Here is a 22253-nt window from a genome sequence, read left to right on the forward strand (position 1 = left end):
GGAGGAGTAGCTGAATGAGAAGAGCCAAGCATATATCATTTCTTCTTTTGGTCCCATCTTAAGGACTCCATTGCAGCCCTCTAAAGACATTACCGTGTCCAGGTTCCAAGGTGGGAAAATGAATAGCTGTGTCATGGCTTCCCTCAACCTCAGGGACTGTTTTCCTCCTTATTCTTGTTTCTCCCCCCACTGCATCCACTGCAGCCAGCCCTCCATCCCTCTGGCTGTCCCAGGAGCCATCGCCTCCATGTCAAGACAGACCAAGGCTCACCCAACTGGCAGCACTGCCATGCAGGTCTGATTTCAACACCATATGCTGCCTCCATAGTTCTTCATCATGATCATATACCATTCTCTGTTATTCTATTATCGTGTTAATAAGGATCCCCACAATCTGGCTCTCAAATCTCTTAAAGTTCTAAATCTATTACCTTGTCTTCGTCTGGCACTTGTGTTGCTTCCAGACATGGTACTATTGGAATGATATGGGTGGAGGGGTTGTGATGAGAATTACATAGAGGAAGGGATAGAACTTAGTAGTAGGTGTTGCGGGGGGGGGGGGGCAACCAAATATGGACTCAATATTGCTTAAATAGGTATTGATCTAGTAAGCATGGGATTAAGGAAACTAGAGTACTGATTTAATCACATGATTAAATCAGAACTTCTAAATATTTACTTAGAAGGGCACAGTTCAGACTAGGTTGTCATGGGTGTTAACATCCTATCGACATAAATCTTTTACAAGTGATTCCCAAGGCTCTATTATTTAAAAAAGGGCATCAAAGCTCTTCCAGAACTTCTAGTGTCTACAGAATGTCAGAGAGTAAATAATAATCTTCACAGAAGCACAATACTCAATGTCTTAGTTTAAAAAATTAGCACATGAAATAAATAAACAGAGAAGGAAATAAACACCACTGGCACTGTGAATATCTTTACAATGCTAATAATTACTTCTAAATGTATGGGGACATTTATGTTTACTGTTTTCTACTTCAGGAGAACCTCAGCAGTAGACCTTTTTATTTAATAAACTGTCATCATTTCACACGATGAATTTCTTTTACTCAATTTTAATGTGAGGATTTGCCACCAACTGGGCTCACACAAGTCCCTGAGCTCATGTGGCTTCTTTCTCGAACCTCACCTGGAGGAACTGGCACTGCTAGTTGAGCTGCTGTAAGTCCAGGCCTTTGCCTGACCACCACCCCCAGTGTGTAGCATGGCTGGTGAGGAAGATAATCTGCTTAGCTAGACTATCTGGACTTTGTTTGCTTTGTCTGCCTGCAGGCTGGGGACCTAGGGATTTCAGTTGCCTTTTGCAGGGGCAACAGTTGCAACAGTCAACTGGCAGGGGGTGATCATGAGATTACTAAATAAAGAGTAATGGGGAAGATTTAATAGCAGAACTCTTTGGCATCATTTAGAAGAGGAAGAAAAATGGTATCCTGAGAGAAGAGCTGGAGAGGAAGGAGCAACAAAGGTTGAGGTTGATTATTGGGTGGTGATAGTCAAAATTCTGCTGTTAGTCAGAGAAGGCTCTTAATAAACAAGACACAGCTGGGTGTAGTGGCACACGCCTATAATCCCAGCAGCTCAGGAGGCTGAGGCAGGAGGATTGTGAGTTCAAAGCCAGCCTTGGCAATTTAACAAGGCCCTAAGTAACTTAGTAAGACCCTGTCTCAAAATAAAATATAAAAAAGGGGGTGAGAATGTGGCTAGGCGGTTAAGCACCCCTGAGTTCTATCCCTGGCACCAAATATATATATATATATGAGAAAGAGAAAAATATGTATGTTAAAAAATGTGTGTGTGTTGGGGGGGTGAAGGCAAGAGAAACCAATAATGCATATAGAGGAGTAGATAAGAGAAAGCACTTATTAGAAAGACCCAGTGAGCTCAAGATGCACAGGTTTAAGGGTAAAAACAGATCAACTCAAGCATGTAGGTGTATAGTGATATATCAGTTAAAACACATAAATACTCATTTATGTATACTATACATCTTGTATACATAATCTGGAAGTAATTTTATGCAATGTTTTAAATATTTATGTGTATGAAATAAAGTTCATTGTGTGGAATTTTGCTTGTGGTGTCATGTTGTTATTCAAAAGTTTTAGAATCAAGAGTATTTGGATTCCAAATTTTCAGATTAGAGATGATTAACCTGTGCTATATTTCTCTGGCTTTCTGGAAGCTGACCAACATAGTATTTTGCAATCACCAACTGATAACTGGCAGACTTATAAAGGAATCTTGGAAAAACAAAGGTGGTGAGGATAGAGGGAAATTCCCTGGATCCCCAAAGGTATAAGATTTGTTTTTCAGGTGTGTCAGTTAAGTAATTCACTGCATATAAAAGTTCTCATTTTAAAATTGTGTCACTATTGTTATTCTTTCTATATTAAAAGAAAATGGTACGATAAAAGAAAGGGATTCATGTTGAACCTAATAGTAGTAATCATCATATTTTAATTTACGTGGGCTAAATAATATATTTTTACATAATGATATTATTAACAACAAATACTAGATTTCAAAATAATATGTCAAGAAGGATCATGTTCTATAAAAACTATAAATAAAATTGTGATATAATTTCAAAGAAAACATGATTACTATATTCTAGGGCATAAGTTCTATCCATCCATTCATCCATCCATCCATCCAACCATCCATTCATTCATTCAACAAACATCTGAGATTTTAACTGTTAGAAATATATGATTAAGACATAGTTCTTACCCTTGATGAGATCTTAGTCTTTGGGCAGAAAGAAAGGGAAGCAGATAATTACCCTCTACAAGAGAGGTCTGCATGACTGCTTTGGGGACACAGAGGAGAGAGTAACTAAGTAGGTAGGTGGAATCAGGATCACTCCATAAGAAGGCAGTATTTTTGATAGGCCTTAAATAGTGACTCAATGACTACTCAGCAGAGAAATAAAGGTGGCCCCTCTAAGGCTGGAGTTATAAAAGGACTTCATATGAAAGCCCTTAGTAGGGATGGGGCTGATGCTGGGTGAGAATTAATTAGGAAGAACCATGAATGCTGATCAAGACTCTGAACTTTATACTATGTTCAGGGGAGACACATGCCAGGAGGATTTGCTTAGGAGAAATAATGAAGGCTTACATTAAGGCAGAGGCTTTGAATGGAGGGCAGAGCGAATACTCATTGGACAGGGAGCAGTGACGGAACAAGGGGCTCACTGGCTCTGGAGGAGGAAGGGAGAAGGGAGATCACATGACTCCAGCTTAGGAAGAACATCAGAGACCAAAAGAACAAGCACAGAACAAGGACTGAGAAAGATGTGAAATTTGCTTTCCAACCTGTTTGCTCACATATTCACAAATCCAAAAGACAGAAAAATAAAAATAGTGCAACCCAGCATAGGTCTGAAAATGCTCTTACTGTACTCATATGGCCCAGTTTTCTTCTCTCATTTCTGCAGACTGACCCTAAACCAGCCATTTGTCTTGCAAATGAAAGTTCATGGGCACACAAAAAGACTCTGGAAGAGTGCTTGGATCGGCATGAATTCATTATCATTAAGGGAAAACCACCCCAAACAGAATGCCCTAATGAATGTGATTCAAAGGCATGTTTTTAAAGCCATAAATCAGATGATGTCACAGGAAAAGACCATACACTGTTCATTGTCTCCAGCAGGGAACACCAAAGCGGAAGTCCATGAATTAAACTACGATTTACTACTTCTCTCATATAACTCATATTGCTTGCTCTATGCACAATAAAGTCACGAGTAGTTACTGTTACCTTCAAAACTCTACTTCTCAGAAAAGAGATAAATGGCAAACCAGATGGCATTGGCATTTGTTCAAAAAAGCAGCTTTCAGAAAGTTGTGCTATAGGCATAACAAATTCAGATCACCCCTGCCCAGTTCCTTCACTACTCCAGTGGCTGGAGGGCCCCATATGATCCTGTATCAGATAAAAAGCATGAATCCTGTTTTGATTGCTACTTATTTATTCAAGAAAGTATAGTCCAAAGCTTTGAAATATATCAACAGAAAGAGCTCTCAGTCAGAAAATTTAAATTTACTCTTCATACCTTGCAAATCTTTCCTCCCAAATTCTGTAAGTGTTTTGCCTAAATTAGGTTGTTTGAGGAGCATGAGAAAAGTGATCAATTCTTCAGAGTGTCAGCCTTAGCTGCCATACTAGGGTCCCCAGTACACCCAGCAGGTTAAAATGGGAAGGATAAAGAAAGCCTCCATGAAACTGGTAAAGCACCGTGTATAGCTGTAAATCCCTTCTAGAGTGTTCATTAACTCATGCATGTGTATGTGTGGAGACACAGCTATCCACACACCACATACACATATACATCATATGTACACATTACTGCACATCTCTTGCTTGATAGAGGAATGTGACTAACTCCCTTGAAAAGCACTTGCTTTTAGTCTTCTTAAGGAAGGGAAGATCAGAACAGGACATCTACTTGTGCAGAAACAGACCACATTTAAACAGGCTCCTGGGAAAGAGCAGGGCACTCAGGCAAATCTCAGATTTGGGGGCTTTACAGAGCCCCTGAATTTTCAGCTGTATGCACAGAAGCATTGGAAGTGTTCAAAGAGAAACGTTAGCTCCTCCTAAGAACATAAACACAGCCCTTGCTCCTTTGCCACCCTCTTCCTCATGGTCCCTGAGCCTCCCGCATCCTTGTTCCAGCTAAATAGCTGTGAAAGAGCCTTAAATCCATTCAGTGTCCCAAATATCTGGAGCAACTGATTACATTCTTCTAGGCAGTAGGCTTGCTTTTATAAAGCACCTCAAACAAATCTTCCACGCCTAATTTTTTGTTTTGAATGCTATCTGGGCTCATGATAGAGCCTCCGCTCTCTATGGTTCAGAGGAACTTTTTTTATTTTTTTTTTATTTGAAGGATGACATTTTTCCAAATCCTCCATGAACAGTTCAGAAGAGATTTTCAAAGGCATTTAACAAATGAAACAGTTGGCCTCCCCCAACCAAGCTTGGTATTGTTTTTAAATATGAAAGCTGGGGTGGAATTCTTTTTCAGGGAGAAGGAATGAAAGACTGAGACTTTAGATATAATGCTGTGACAGATGTGCCAGACTCGGAAATTTTGTCCCTAGATTGGAAAAATGCCCTAAAGGGTTTCTGGCTCTTGGGACACCCAGAGAGGCAGGACAGAGGCCAGGGAGGAAGAGCATGAGGAGGTCACTTTGAAAGTGACCTCCAGATGGACTCTTGTACCTTCACATCGGAGGCTGGGCTTAAGCACAGTTGCCTGGCCGGAAGCCCAGGAAATGGGAGCCCTGGACTAGAATTTCAAGCTAAGGAGGAAAAAGAGCATTGGGGTTCTGTCTTGTGATGGGTAAAAAGAGCATCTGTGACATTGTGAATCCATTACAGCCTTTAAGCCAGAGTCTAAGACACCAACTTCAAACGCAGTATTTCTAAACTTCCTGGCTAGATAAGGCCAGACATTTGGTTCTTTTAGGGAATAGGTACCTACAGCAGGAAGAGAAACATGCTGATCAAATTATAAAAATGGAAAGATGATGTTTTTAGCAAATTTCCAGCAAGCAGGAAATGGTCAGATTGCTCAAATAGATGAAAAGATATTAAACAGAGATTGACTTTTAAAGATGTGTATAAGTCTCAAGACATTTCAGAAAACTGTGGGGCCCCTTATTAATGCACAGGTTAAAATATTTTGGAAAGTAATGAAGCAAAGGGATTCTAATTCCAGTGGTTCCTTATGATGATAGCATTTTCAAAGCTTTTAAAATACGACAAAGTCCCTGTCTAGTCTACACCTATTAACTCAATGAAAGTAATATGTGTATGCAAGAAAAAAAGGAACAAAAGGTAAAGTAAAAGTCTTCCTTCACATCCTGATTCCCCTTACCAGTTTCTCTCTTTAAGGAAAACGGGTGTTAACTGATTCTGGCAGATCTATCCAGAGAAGCATCTCTGCGGATCATGTATATTCTGTACATTTCTCATTTACACAATGGTGCTAATATTATACATACTGCTTTGTACCTTGTTTTTATTTACTTAACATATCTTGGAAATTATTCATATATAAGGTTGCAATGCATATCCTCAGTCATATATTCTAATGTTTTTACGTAAATGTCTTTATGAAAAGTTCTCAGGAGAAGATAGATAAAATAATATCTGAATTTTTAATTTTGAGACCTATTGCCAAATTGTATTCTGATGTATGTCCACTAAATTTTTTTCTTATTGTTTCCCTTTCCCTGGCCAATAGTGGGTACTCAGGATTAATTTTTGCCATTCCTGATAGATGAGAGAAGGCGAGAATTAAATGGCAACCAAATTTCTGCTCCAGCAATATCCATATTTGTAGTTTCCATTATAACTGATAGACACAAGTCCAGGCTTATCAAATCTGCCCTTTTTTTAGTAGCTGATTCATTGTTAAGAGTGGTCAACCAGTAGGAGGAGGAAATATTGGTTTCCAGATCTTTTATTCCTCAAAACAGTGACTCTTCTTTCCCATGATTAATCTAGTAATGGTACTATGAAAATTATCCAGTGGTATTAGGCTACTTCCAATTACTGGGCACAATGCTTAATGATTTCAAATAGTAGATCCCAAAGCATGTTTCCTGAACCAACATCATCAGCATCACTTGGGAACTCACGAGAAATGCAAATGCTAGGGCCTCAGACCCACTGAATCAGGAACTGAGGGTGGGGTTCAAGGGTCTGCTATTTAAAAGCTCTCCAGGTGGTTCCAATGCATGCTGCTGTTTGAGGACCTCTGATTTAAAACATTATCTCATTTCAATTTCCCAACAATCCTCTGAAGTAGCTGCCATTATCAGCCCATTCCACTGATGAAGAAATTGAGATTCAAGGAGATATGTAATTTCTCATCCAAGGTCATATATTTAGCAAGTGGCAAAGTTAGAAATGGAAATTACATTTGCCAAACTTCAGTTCATGAATTTATGTCCACATCCTCCAGTCTTATGAGCTCTGTGGCATACAATGTATCTAGACATTGCACTAGATACTGGAGATGAAAAAAGCAAAGATGTGGCTTGTCCTTGAGGTGCTCAAAGCTGGGAAAAAGAGCTACATACTTGATTAGCTTGCCACATGGGAACTACTGTAAGGGAGTCCAAGGGAGAGCGCCAGTCGAGGCTGGACAGGTTTAAAAACCTGTGGGCTGACACTTGTAGGTCAGTAGAATTTTCCAAGGCAAAGAAGCCAAACATTTGAGGTTGTGATGAGGCAGGAAGCCATGTTTATCTCTCTTCAAAAGTTTATTGAGGAATCTGAACCACAGTGCGGAAGAATCAAAACGTCTGGAAAAAGGGTCCCTGCATCTTTTGTGTCTACCAGCTACCACTGTCTTTTCTCAGTCTGTCCCTTCAGCTTTCTCCCCTTTGCCTAATATTCATTTTCTTTTTTGGTTGAAATATACCTTGTTGAGTAATAGATTTCAGTGGGGGAATCTTAAGGAGGTGGGGCTGGGGACTGCTGTTGTATGAGAGGGATGTGAAGCTGAGAAACCAATTAAGTCAGGTCTGAGCCTCAGGACCATATGGCTGTGTGACCTGAGAACAGCCTCTGTCCTGGATCCCAAGACAAAGGGGGTTTCACTAGACAGTCCTGGAGTCTCTGGGACAGGGGTTGGCCACTTTTTCTGCATAGGAACAGATAGTAATCATTTTGGGCTTTGTGGGTCATACACCTGCCCTGCCACAGAAGGTGTCTGCACACCTCAGTGGCTTGTCTCCTTCAACAGAAACCCACTCACTTTCTGGATACAGTTTTCGTCTCATGGAGATCCAGCACACTAAGCTCAACTGGAATTTTTCAGATGTATAGACTCAAGAAAAGTTCATTTCTGCCTCATAGTAACTTCGTCACATCTCACTTTTCCTCTAAATATCTGGCTTTCAATCAATTTTGTGAAAATATATATATATATTTTTTTGTGGATTCATTCCACCCAAGAACTGTTTTTCCATGATCCCCCAGCCTAACCACATACACATGCCTCCCACCTCCCCTGAGGCTTGGCAGTGGTGGCTTCTTTTCCAGTCCCTAGAACGAGGCTCATATCAAGATAGTGGGGTTTTCATAGCAAAGTTTTATCTTTCCTAAGTTGCTGTGATTTTGTGAATGACCATGTACTGTGTTAAATCTTGAGATCTAGCCTTCTGTAATTCTTCACTGTTTCAAAGTGTAAGACTTCATTTCTCTTTCACATTTTTGTTATCATTAAAAAACATTTTTTTAATGACAACATCATTATTCCACTTGGTTGTGTTTTTTTTGTTGTTGTTGTTTTTGGTGATACTGAAAGCAAGGATACTAAAAATGTCTGTGCTCAGTGTGGCAGGCTTCTAGCATCCTCTACTATTGATTTTGGTATCCTGTGGAATAGAACATTCTGTGCTCATCCTTGATTTGGAAGCTTTTGTAAAATCATTTCCTCTGGACATTTATTCCCTTACAACAAAGAAATATTTTTTTAAATGGAAACAATGTTTCCAGCATTTAATACATTGGCAAATATAGCTATCAGCATGATTTTGAGAGAAATAAAAAAACCTATCGAGTTGCTAAAGCAGTTATGGTGATTTTTCCTTCCCATGGATGAACTATAGCAATGACTTCTACAGACATGGAAAAACATTTTAGCACTTCATAAAATTCTTTTTCGACAGCAAGGGACATAGGCACCAAATTTCCCTTGGCAGAAATAAAAAATGTTTAGCTGAGATGTTTCTGAGAAGTAAATGATTTCAGAGAGAGGTTTTTAGGCAGAAGAAATGTGGACAAGGACACCAATCTGCTTAAAAGGGGGATTGTGGTACACAGGGGTCAGAAACCCGCACATTTCACTACGGCACTTAGCAGACGACCTGGCACTTAACCAGGCCCCAATAAATATTTGTGGAATGAATTTAATCATTCATTCAAACAGCTGAGGCTTTTACGATTTTGGTCAGGAAGACAGATGAGGACAGGACTGAGGGGGGTGGGTGTCAGTGTGTTGCATGGCCTTCTCTGATAATAACTCTGACCAGCCTTCAGCTTCTGCAAGGGTGTCGGGCACACATGCTCAGGGTCAAAATGTGGCTTCAAGTTCACAGTGCAGCACAGCAGGGGTAACTCCATAGCACAATACAGATGGGACATGTGCTCTGGGGACTTCCTGTCCTCTGTTGTGTGGTCACCTCAGGAGCTTTGCACATCATGGACATCATGTCTATGTTTCACTTAGACATCGAGACTCATTCAAGGATTCAAGCTGTTGACAGAGTAGGGACTGTGGGACTTTGAGTACCTTGGGTGTACTCCGAGCAAACCCTTTCACACAGAGATGAAGAAACAAATTCAAAGAGCTGAGAAGACTGTCCTAAAGTGAAATGACTAAGTAATGCTTGAGATGGAATTAGAACCAGGATCTCTTTAGACTTAGCCAAAAGTACTGTTACCATTTGCTCTTTTCAAGACCAAAGAGAAGGCTAAGGCCATTTCATACCATAAATGTATAAAGCAAAGTTGCCTGTTAGTTCTAATCTTTCCAATCTATAAGCTGAAATAATTAATAACAGTACTATAATGCTACTACAGCAAAATTCACCACTGAAGTATATTCTCTGTGTTCCATTAAGACAATGAATATTCAAGCTAAGTTAGCTCAGACCATCATTGCTTATGCTGGGGGAAAAAAAGCCACCTTTGAGTATTGTCTGCAGTTTTTTAGTTCCAGCCCAATTTCCAGCACCTCTTTCATTTCATCTGTGATTGCTCAATAACCATTACTTGCACTGAGGTCTTCTATGTGTTTATATGGTCACGCCCATGAGTTTTGCAATGAGGTAAGGAAAGAGAACAGTATATGGCTGTCTCCAGCCTAAGATCTCACTAGAAGGAAACAGACAAATCTGATGCACATAAAATTAGAAACCACTGAATGAAATACTTGAGTATATAGTATGGAGTGCTGTAGAGGGAAGACTAGAGATGGCTATGTGACAGGGTTCATGAATGAAGCATGACAGCAGGGGGTTTCAGTGCTGGCTCGGGGAGGAAGGGAAGTATATCAGATAAGACAAGTGGCACAAGCCAATGTGTGGAGGTGGTAAAGAAGGGAGTGCTAGAAATAAATACTCCATTTTCTAACCAGATAGCAGCATGTATGTTCAGTGTGATACCAGCATACCTCCTTAAAGCTACCTAAACTATAAATTTAAAGTTATAATACCCTTTTCTGATCATTCTCATTTTTGCATTTTAAAAAAAATACATGGTGTTTGAAAGCAAACTGTACAGGCCAAAATGTCTTGGTCCTAATTTTCCCATAAATTGCTAAATGACCAAGATATTTCAAGTCTGTGCCCCAAGCCTCAGTTTCCTCCTTTACAAAATGAGAAAGGTTGGCCCAACAGGTCTCTAAGGTACCTTCTAGCTCTGTCATTCATGCTCATTATATTTATGGCACAAAATCTGAATAGAATAGACATTATGATTGCTGTATGTATATAGGTGACTGTATAACCAATGTGATTCTGCAATCTGTACAATCAGAAAAATGAGAAATTATACCCCAATTGATTCAAATGTATGAATTGCCAAGATCATTGTAATGTCATGTGTAGCTAATAAAAAGAAAAAAAAATGTGAAAAAAAAAATAGACCCTTCTCCCCTGAGGTCTGCTTTCCCGTTTGCCTTGTCTCCACTTTGCGTCCTTCTCTCTCTTTTACCAGGAAGCTTGCTGGGAAAGTACCAAGTGGGACTATCATGGAATGCTGCACTTTTTGTTCAAGTGTATGTGTCATAACAAGGCATGCACAACTGATCACATCGGCATGCATATTAATAAGTGAATGCTGTGGTCCATGCTTCCTAGACTTATAAAACAGCTCCTGTCGGAGCTTTGAAATGACAAGCTTTGCTCAGAACTGGAAAACTCAAAGTGGGAAGGCCAATGGGGAGTTGCTATGAAGTATAAATGTTTAAAAAGCAAAGAAGATCAAAACCCAAAAGCAAAGGAGAGTAAATCCCAAGAGTCTCTGAGGAGGGAAAAGCCGGGGAAGTTTCTGCCAAATGAACCGATTAAGAAATGACAAAGGTGAGACAAGGATGATATAAGGATAAAATGACATGAGAATGAGATGACTCACTGTTCTGCAGCTTTTTTTTCCTTTCTTCTATATCTAACAAATGAGATCTATCTATGTGGCCCAAAAGGGAAGAGAAAGACCCAGGTGTCACACTAGGATGGACCATGTCTTTGTTTAATAGCTTGGATAACTGCACATCCATGGTCATAAGTGAAAAATTACCCCAAACACAAGAGAATGGATGCTGTACTCCCCACACCCCTAGTTGGGTTCAGCTGCTGCCCTTCAGACAAACCAAGGCTTAGATGAAAACAGTGCCTATTTGTCATGATCGTGGATAAGTGAAGGTCCTGGGGTGAAGACTAGAGATATGAAAAGGGTTAGAATTTATGCAAATGTTGTTCAAGATCAACACCATCAAAGCTAGAAGATAACTGCTGGATTTTGATGTAGATCTTGACATCATAATTTTTTCTTCTTGTTGTTGCTATTGATAGTTCTTGGTCTTTTTTTGAGAAAATTTTGTTAAGCACTAAAATTCAGGCATAGCATCTCTGCTTTCTTTTTCCTAAATGGCTGGAGAGCCATCTAGGCTGATTCTTTTGGCATTTACTTTTCAAAATAAGCAAAGACAAATAAGACAAGTGAAACAAGGAAGAAGAGGTGCACCTCTTGTCTAGCACCATGGACAACTTTGCACCTAAAGCTGCCTTTGTTTGCTCTGCCAACTGGCTACTTTTAGCAAAACTTATAAAGGAGCCCACCATGCTTTGAGCTTTGCAGTATATCTGGACTCTCTTGGAAGGTGGTAAATAAGCCCTCCTTCAGCTGAGTCTACTTGCTATAATAAGCTATTTTGTTAATACCCCTCCTTCCAGGATGCCTCAGAACAATTTCCCAGAAGTCTTGGCTGTTTGATAGACAGGCTGCCAAAAGATGCTGTGCAGAATAGCACTGGGTGGGCACCTCAGGGATACTGCCCAGTTGGAAGTTTTCCTGCATCTAGGAGAAAGTGAACCAAGAGGCCATTTCTTGAGTATCAGTGCTATATAGTCTTAATCTCATTCTAGGTGAGAAATGAATATCAATGCAGACAAAGAGGGATATGATGGCTTCTACTTTTGGAAAATGCAGCAGGTTGTCCATCACTGTGAACTTGACCAGTTCTTGTTTTCAAAGCAGCCCCACAGTGCTGGCACCAAACTCCTCTTACTACATGGTAATGAGCTTTGGGAAAGCAGAAAATGCTGAGGAGACACACAAACAATTCCACCAGAAGGACACTCATCCAGAAAATGAGACAAAATTCACAGGGTGATGAAATACGTGTGTACCTATCATGTTAGTCAGGCAACTGCTGGTATTTTCATGGTAAAGATTTGGTTGGGGGTGGTGGTGGCTGGGTTGTGGCTCAGTGGTAGAGCTCTAGCCTAGCACCGGTGAGGCATTGGGTTTGATCCTCAGCACCACTTATTTATAAGGATAAATAAATAAGGTATTGTGTCCATCCTCAACTTAAAAAAAAAAAAAAAAAAAAAAAGATTGGGTCCCTTCACATCCAGAAAGTAGTCATCTTTTTTTTTTTTTTCTTCCTGTTCTACTTCATTGCAACTCAGGCTACATTTAAGGTATCTCTTCAAGTCATCCTTAAAAAGCTGGGCTATCAAAGATGCAAGGGAAGGTCCCTGGGACACTTCACAGCTGGGACGCACCCCTAGGCCAGCAGCTGCTAAAGGTCAGGATCAGCTGTGGTTTCCACAATCTTCCCTGGATCAAACTACAGGGCCAAGAGGGATTTTGTGAATAGTAATGGGTAAAAGTAAAGACTGGAGGAAGGACACAAGTGGGGATACTCCAGCTTGAATGTCTCTGTTTGGTCTTCTACCGCAACTGTCCTCAGATCCCCTAGTCTATTACCAGTGGTCTGGTAAATTGCAATGATTTCTAAGAACAGCAATGCTACTGAGCTCTGTCTTTGATTTGATTAATTACACATGCAAGCCCAAATCCTCTTACATGTGGATAATGCTAATACCAACTCCAAACTGCCCGTCGAGGTCACCAGGAACTTTGAACTCACTTTTCAGGTTACTCACTGCATCATCCACCAAGGATTTGCTACATATTTCTATGTTCTAGGCACTTGTGTGTATATGTACACACACATACACACACACACACACTCAATGACTAAGACTTGTCTTTTCTCTTCCTGGCACAATGATTAAAAGCAGACAAGGCATGAAATCATCATCTCCTTGGATAAGGGCTACATGGACCTGGTGATAAGGTGCCGTAATGGTGCACTGACTAGAAGAAGGTGGACCAGAAAGAGCTCTCTAAAGGGGGCAGCCCTTCAGCTGAGACCTACAGGGTGAGAAAGACTCAAGCATGCAAAGGGTGGAGGGAAGAGCCCTTCACACACAGCATGTGTGAAGTCTTGGAGGCGGAAGGTAGCTCTGAGGGGCTCAGGAGGAAGGCTGCCAGCGGATGTTACACAGTAAACACCCAACTCGGAAGAGGAAGGCTCAGAAAGTTTTGTGGGCTGGAAAGTGAGCAGTATCTCTAGTGCAATGGAAAGCTACTCAAGGGATCTACATGGAGAAGACAGGCTGATTTATTACCAGATGATGAGTGAAAAACAAACTGAGGCAGAGTAAAGGTGTAAAGGGAGGAACAATGTATGGTAGCACCGCAAAGGCTTTCCAATAGGCCACTCTCCCCTTCTTCCTAAATAAAAGAACTGAGTTTTATTCTGGAAAGCAGTGGGCCTAGTTAAACCTTATATTCCTCACTTTCCTAGGAGTTAGGAGTGGCTGTGAGTAATTATTCTGCCTAATGAGACGTATGTGGAAGGCTATGAGGAACCTTAGGGTAAGTTTTGCTCTCTTACTCTAATGATGCAACTCCTTCAGCTTTCTTTTTTCTTCTCCTTTTTCTTATGTTAAAAAGGAAGGGAAAACAAAGACATAATGACAGGAGCACCAGCAGTCATCCTAGATAATAATCTAGGAAAAACCAACAGCATCCTAGAAACCTGAGCCCATGCAGACTTGAACCACTGAACCAGTACCTCCAAGACCTGTATCTGAATTTTACTTTGAGTGACAAAAAAGGAAAAAAAAAAAAAAGAAGAAGAAGAAAGAACATCAATCCTACTGTTTAAGATACAGTTTGGTGGAGAGATGGGAGCTGTAGTTCAGTGGTAGAGTGCCTGTCTAGTATAAACAAGGCCCTTGGCCTAGCATGGCAAAATAAAAAAAGAAAGAAGCAGTTTGGTGGAGATTTCCATTACTCACAGTGGATGCTGTATCTAAATGACCCACTAGGCAGTTAGAGTTGCCCAGGCTTCATGGACTTAAGCAGTGACCATCACAATGAAGAAAAGTAGGCCAAAGAGAGGTACATTTTTCAAGATAGAAACAACGGGACTTACTGATGGCTAGGATATGGGGTCTTATAGTGGGAGATGGAGGGTGTAAAAAAAATTTACAAGATTTTGGCCTGAGAATTTATTAAAATGGGAAGAGGAATGATTTGAAGAAGTTAAGGAAGAATTTAGTTTTTGTTATTTTATGTTGAGGTACCTAAGAGGTATCTGTGATGGTGATCTCCACTCTTATGATTTCCTACCCTGTTCCAGCCTCTCCCTTACCCGCTCTTAAGAGTGAATGCTCCTGCTCAAGTGTCCAGGCAGATGCCCCAGGGGATGAGGCCTGTGGTCCCCAGTGCTGTCTGCTCAGCCCTGAGACTCACCATCGGGAAGCCCAGCACTGCTGCACATCCAACCTCCTTTCCCAATTGGTCTTTATTGGTAATAAAAAAGCTGACATTTAGGGCCCCACACGTTACATTTTCTTGCCTGTCTCTCTGCTGTTTCAAAGATGGGCTGACTTAATGCCTCCATGTTGACAGATAGGCATTTTGCATTCATTCAGCCACATAATAGGGGCCTCGTTTTTACTGGTGCCTCTTTCAATACCTATTGCCCAAAACACCAAATTTCTCCTCTATTCTACTCCACAGCTGCCCTCATATTTTCACTGTGAGACCCAAGGGCTGAGTCTTCCCTGTCAGATGAGACATAAACGGCATGAATGGCAAGCTATTTAAAAGCGATGCAATAAATTGGTGCAGCCAATATGGAAAGAAGTATGGAAATTCCTTGGAAAACTGGGAATGGAACCACCATTTGACCCAGCTATCCTTCGCTTCAGTCTACACCCAAAGTACTTAAAACATCATACTACAGGGACACTGCCACATCAATGTTTATAGCAGCCAATCACAATAGCTAAACTGTGAAACCAACTTAGATGCCCTTCAGTAGATGAATGGATTAAAAAAATGTGGCATATATACACAATGGAATATTACTCAGCAATAAAATAGAATAAAATCATGGCATTTGCCTCTAAATGGATGGAGTTAGAGAAGATAATGCTAAGTGAAGTTAGCCAATCCCCAAAAAACAAATGCCGAATGTTTTCTCTGATATAAGGTGACTGGCTCATAGTGGGGTAGGGAGGGGGAGCATGGGAGGAATAGAAGAACTGTAGATAGGGAGGGGAGGGGGCAGGGGGTTAGCAATGATGGTGGAATGTGATGGACATCATTATGCAAAGTACATGTATGAAGACATGAATTGGTGTGAATATACTTTGTATACAACCAGAGATATGAAAAATTGTACTCTATATGTGTAATAAGAATTGTAATGCATTCCGTTGTCATTTATTTAAAAAAATCAATTAAAAAAGTGTGATGTGAGTGACCAAAAGGTAACAACACAGCAATCACTGCTCAGGTATGTGGTTTCCTGCCCTGACTCTGCAGGAATTGTGTATTGGAATTGTTTTGCTTTGTCCTCTCTTCATTTTTCTCCTACTAGGCCATCTTTACTTTCCCTCTGGCCACTAATCCATTCTTTTTTTCCCTCCTTTAAAAGCAGAAGACAATACCAGTTTTCTTTATTCTCTCTCTAGTATCCCTAATTTCAAAACTGCTGGACATACACTGTTGGATAAAGGGTCAATCTTCAGGGCTGGCGAGTGTAGGTAAAGTGGTATTATACCAGTCTAAAACAGGGCAGTTATATTTTTCTTATTTCCTTTTTTTTTTTAACACAGGTCATTTTCATATTGAATATTTGGTCACTTACCAGAGTTTATGTTTGAGACTTCATGACATTACACCCTATGCTGCTGCAAAAACTGTCTTTTGACAACAGAGTCTACTTTTACATTTAAGATCCTGGTTTTTCCTGCCCCTCTTATTACCCATCCTAACAGACACATTATCTCTTGGGTTTATACTGATGGAAGAGGTGATAGGCATTTTGGCACATTATATCACTGCAAATAATACTTATCCTCAGAATAAATAATGTAAATCGCTGTTGCATGGGGGCCCCTGCACCTGGTGTGGAATGGAGCACTGCATTGTTACAGTGTCATTCAATGGCTTTTTACCAAGCGAGAGCACATGGGCAGCTGTGATGCATTATGCTGCTGTGAAGTTAACTACAGACACAGATAGAGTGCCCACAGAAAAAGTAGACACCCTTTTTTTTTGAATAGAGCCCTGGGTAATTACCTTGACTATTGTTCTAGGAGAAAGCCCCATTTATACCCCTTCATCAATTTAGTATCTAGACATGAAAAATCACCGACATTAAGTAGTTAAGGCAATTTGCTTTCCAAATGAAGAAAGGACAAAAAAAAAAAAAAAACTCCACTCCTGAGTTACCCATGCAGACAGCCAAAGCTCACCTCAAATAAAGGATCCTGAGGAGTTTATCTGCTGGGACTGTCTTTCTAAGCAGAGCCCCAAGACAATGTGTTCAGGGTCTGCTTTCTATTGACAGCCCTAGGAGGACACATGAATGTGTGGACAGCCTGCAGGTAGAGGGTGGCACCCTCAGGGGTGGTGTGACCTGTGGTGAGTCCAACAAACACAGGTATGTGTGGCAGCCCTGCCCTGGGGTCCAGGCCTGGTGCTCCGTGGAAAAGCTACAGAAACTTTGCTCACCTTGATAAGTAAGCTCTCGGGGCAGGGTCCGTGTTCCTCCAAGTTGCCACAGAACATGAAATAGGTTATGAGGTTTGTCATTCAATATGGAGTAAAATGGGAGATTATTGAACTACTTACCCCCAAATGAGAACATAAAATGAATACAAAAGAAAAGGCAAAATCACAATGAAAGAGATGGCCCCCAAAATTTTACTTACATTGAGTGAGGATCCCAGTTAAGGCATTTTTAAAATTCTCCTTGGCCTCCTCCATCTCTTGCTCATGGGTGGCTTTTTCATTCATTAGCCTGCGGACGTGGCTGTTGGCCGACTGCACCATGGAATAGAACTGGTTTGCAGAACGCCGATTCACTTCCCCCCTTTCAATCCAGGAAAGCAGTACTGTGATAGCCTCGGAGAACTTGCTATCATCTGGAAATGGAAAACCACCAAGTACAAATCATGCCAAGGTGAGAAAAAACGCTTTATTCTGGTTCCATTCAAAAATCAATTTGTGAGGGATGCGACAGGCACACCTGTAATCCCAGTAACTCAGGAAGCTGAGGCAGGAGGATCCTAAATTTGAGGCCAACCTGGGCAATGTAGTAAGGCCCTGTCTCAAAATTTTAAAAAAGGGCTTGGCATATGGCTTAATGGTAGAGGGCCCCTGGACTGTGTCCCCAGTACTGAAAGAACAAAACAGAACAACACACACGGTCCATTCTGATGGATAAATTTTCAGAACTGGACAAATTGAGCCTTCCTGTGACTGACTGCTTTTCTTAACTCCTCTTTTTCATCAACTCGTGGCACCATGAAACCATCCCTGAGGCTCCCACTCTCACCTACCAACTCCAAGGACTCAATCATAGGACATTTACTGTGGGCATTGTAAGCAATATGTTGTACTCCATTCTTAACACCACATCTTGATTACTCTTTCTTAAAACTGACTTAAAAAACTGTTATTAACCTATTTGGCCTCAGCATCACTTCTTTATTCTCTTATCAGAGATATTTCCTGAAGATACTAGTTTTCTGACTTATGAAATCAGCCGAGTTAGCATCAAAACACAGATGGCACATTATTTTAAAACTAGTCATAAAGCAAGATATTGTTTCCAAGGCAGTAGTGGGAATAAGTCATTTCTGTTCTGCAGTTCAAAACTAATTTCATTTTAAGGTTAGTATAAAAATATTTAAATAGGCTGAAAAATAGAGTATTTCCTTTTTTTTTTTTTTTTTTTTTTTTTGTAGAGAACATGCTCCCTGAGGTGGTTGGTGTTTTCTTGGATGGCTACTATAAAGTCTCTTTGAACCTGGTATGAGGCCAGGGCAGGAGGATAGAAAGTGGGAAATGAGGTTCTGCTGTAAATAAGTGATAAAGTTTATTTCAAAGAAAACAAGAGACTTGCCTATTTGGGAGTGTTGCTGGAACAGACCGGTGTTGTATGGCTCGGAGGTGGAGAGAAAGCAAGTGTGAAGGTGATTAAGTTAATGAGAACTGGAAGTTGGATGTCAGTTATCACATTAATCGATCTGATGACTGCTGAAGGCTCGATGCATATTTTTTAGGCAGTCTTGAGGGCAGAAGCCTTTCCACCCCTTACAAAACATGACTTAGGAAAACTACCCTACATGTATTCAAGTGAAGACAGACCCTGAATTCTAAAAATCAGGACCAACTAGACTGCAAGACTCAGATTCTTATTCATTCATTTGACAAACACTGAGTGCTACTCCGTGCCAGGTACTGCCTGCTCCCCGGTGGACTAGGAGAACCCTCCTGTGCTGTGCACATTTATGCACCTATGGACAGAGGTGATTCATGTTTGATGAAGGGATTCAGTTTTTACTTAATAGATTTTTAAAAATCAACTATTATATTGTCACGTGTATTTTCCATTTGTTACAGCACTTTGCCAATTTTGTGGGATGCTGTAGAAATACCTTACTAAAGTCCTAAAGACATTTGCCCAAACTGGGGTATAGCCCAGGGTGCCCATGCATTGTGTGAAGGCAGGACTCAGCCCAACTCAAGGCCATGCACAGTGAGCTCTGCCTTCTCCAGATGCAGTGTCACTTTTGCTGCTGACCAGACACAATTCCAGGCCCTCTCTTGTTCGGCAGCTGCCCTCTGGGCCTGGGGAATCAAAGCCTTTTTCTTTTTTCTGAGCAAATGGACTCCTCGGCCCTCACACTTGAATCAGAGGAGATAACTGCCTGGGGATGTTCACAGAATATTCTGCAAGTGAAAGACTCAAGTTTCCTTGAAAATCTCAACCCACAGGCACACAGCACACTCAGTAGTACTGCTGGCTCATGCAATTGTGTTAACTCTGGAATTCCAGTCTAAGTTCAACCCTCAGTGAACTCTGGCTGCAGTGGTTTCTTATCTCATTTCATGGACCGAAACGGCTTGTGTAAGATAAAATCCATCATACACAACTTAGCATTACGCTCAGCCCATAGAGAGGCCCATAATTTAGCATTATGTTTGTGAGAGGCCCACTGCGACCGTTACAGTCAGAATAAATTCTGCCTCCCTCCACACTCTGTACCGCTCCCCCTGCCAATATATGTTTGGAGAATGGATCTCGGAACAGACAGCAGAAATAAACCTAATGCTTATAAGAAATCTTTTTTTTTTTTCCTTAAAAAATAACAACAAAAAAGAACACTGACTTCATGTACTATTTTTCACCTTTGCTGAGACTTAGCCTCTACACAGCACAGAGAAAGAAAAACCCTGGGACTTGTGGTGGGGGAGAGAGACAGGGAGAGGGAGAAAGAGAGGGGGGAGGGAGGGGGGAAGGGAGAGAGGGAGAGAGGGAGAGAGGGAGAGAGGGAGAGAGAGAGAGAGAGAGAGAGAGAGAGGAGAGAGAGAGAGAGAGAAAGTGCGCCCACACGCACAAGCAAGAGCAAGCCATGTGCCTCATCTTTCTTTCTCTTGCACGTAGTAGTGGGTAGTTTTTCCTTTTCTTGCTCTTGGTAGTTCAGTTCATAAATATACTAAGTTACTGTCAGGAAGAACACACTTAAATTTTAAAAATGTATGTTTGCTCAAGTGGTCCAAAAAACACATTTTATTGCTCTTCACTCCTAGATCTAAGCTAAGCACAAGTTACAGGCAGCAGATTATAGTTAACTGATAGCTTCTAGAAAGGAAACAACACCCTTAGGATTAAGCAACTAAAAATACACTATTTAAAAGTGAGTAGCCAAGAGGTTTTCTAACATTTTAACTCATACTAGTAGACAAATCCCATTAGCCTAAGAGAGTGTAGAGTTTTGAAAACTCTCAACTTCGTCTTCATTTTTGAACTTTCTTATGACAGCAGAATGATGTATGATTGATGTACTGACATTCAAATTAAATTTAAAACACATCAGTTAAGGCATGCTTGGTAACTCTGGTCAATATTTATTGCCATGTAAGAAGTGTCTTTAATTTATATTAATTAAGACGAAGCCAGTAACTCCCTCTGGATGACTACAGGAGCATATTGGGAGCAGTCATTTTCAATGCCCATCTGTAAATTCAATTTTGTATTCAGTGGAAAGATCACTGAGAAAGCAGAAAACAATATAAACTAATTTAAACAGGATTTTAGATTGCAGCATTATTAAAGCTATTCATGCGGAAAGAAATTAACGCCGCTCATAAAAATCACATCAAAGATGCACTTATAAAAATTCTAAGCACTTTCCATGAACATGTTTAGGCATAACTCTGAACATGGGTGTGCAGTTTAGAAATTAAAATCTGCAGATGTGCTTTTTCCACAGTAAGAATTGGGGAAATTGCCATATTATGGCATGAATATGGACCATTTGCTCAGTAAAACTTGCCCAGCGTCTTCTAAGCAGGGTCCTCACCATGTCACACTTGGGTGACTAGAAATGTTTGCTCACGGGTCTTCCTTCCTGCTTGGCAGGAATGGGCCCCCATTTCTTTGTCACAGCCCTGGCTAAGCACCATGGCCCTGGCCCCGCTTTTGCACTTGCTGTGCTCTTCCTCAGAGAGACCCTTAAACACTCTGTCCCCCTGGCCAGGGTCATTCTTCCCTTAAGATTCAGCTGCCCTTTCACACAGAAAACTTCAGCAACCTGGTTTGCACTCTTTGCTATGTTCCCATCCTTCTCCATGTGTCCCACTGATACAGTCACCCTGCACAGTACCGTTGGCTCATACCTCTGTCTCCTATTCTGAGGGTCTAATATGAGAATAAAACCTGCCAAACATATTTCAATGTTTTTGGTTGCTTTGGCTTTTTTTTCTTTGGAATTTATATTTTATTATGCTCTATTTCTCATGGACTTGTAGTGATTACTACTAGAAAGCTACAAATTCAACAAATAAGAGTCAGAAAGCTTCACAGTTGATAATAAAAAATTTAATCTCATGTTAAGGAGTATTTTCCCACATTTCATTGTCTACCACAGATAAATGTTCTCAGGACCTTCAAGCTGACTGCTCCTTTTATCCTTCAAGTCTCTGAGGTCATTATCACTGGCTATGAAAGTTAGAAGTGATGTCAGATAATGGCAAAGAAGCAAAGCCTTTGGCAGTAAGACACTTACCAGATTATCAATTGATTCAAAAAATTTTGAAAGCATTTTTAATCCTGGAATGGAGGAAGGCACTGCTTAGCCTTTTGAGGAGCAAGTAATATGAGAATGATTATCTATCATCCCCCAATGTTCCCACCTGTATCCACGCCCATCTCATTTCAGACTTTGTGGTTCTCCTTCCTTCTCCCTGTCTTCCTTCTACTGTATGACAGTAGGCATTTAAAAATTGTATGTAGGATAATTTCTGCTAAAAGACCACATGCATCAGCATCCTTTGGGAGCGTGTTTAAAATGCAGGTTCAGCCTTTCTCAGGCCTCCCAACTGTGAATCTGCATTTTACCCAAGTGACTGACAGGTACAATGAAGTTTGAGAAGCACTGGAAGAAATAACTCAATGAAGGCCAGATAAACTAGTTAGGCACTAATCTAAGTTAAGACATAACGAAAACCTGAAATTCAAAGCAGCAGCTAAGATAGTAGGGAATACTGAAGAATCTGATGTGATTTTGAGAAACTTTGGGGATCCCTGTCCCTAAATCCCC

The 22253-nt window shown here is 40.7% G+C and overlaps 1 protein-coding gene across 5 annotated transcripts in view; it reads right to left on the bottom strand.

Annotated features, from left to right (window-relative positions):
* Enox1 (ecto-NOX disulfide-thiol exchanger 1) overlaps positions 1 to 22253 on the bottom strand; it is a 538862-nt gene that overhangs the window by 135672 nt on the left and 380937 nt on the right. For all 5 annotated transcript variants that reach the window (XM_027928919.2, XM_071610779.1, XM_071610780.1 and 2 more), the window contains one exon: positions 17355 to 17567. In XM_027928919.2, coding sequence (XP_027784720.1) covers positions 17355 to 17567 — 213 coding nt within the window. The remainder of the gene's footprint in view (positions 1 to 17354; positions 17568 to 22253) is intronic.

This window comes from Marmota flaviventris, chromosome 4 (genome assembly GCF_047511675.1).
Source record: "Marmota flaviventris isolate mMarFla1 chromosome 4, mMarFla1.hap1, whole genome shotgun sequence".
Lineage (NCBI taxonomy): Eukaryota > Metazoa > Chordata > Mammalia > Rodentia > Sciuridae > Marmota > Marmota flaviventris.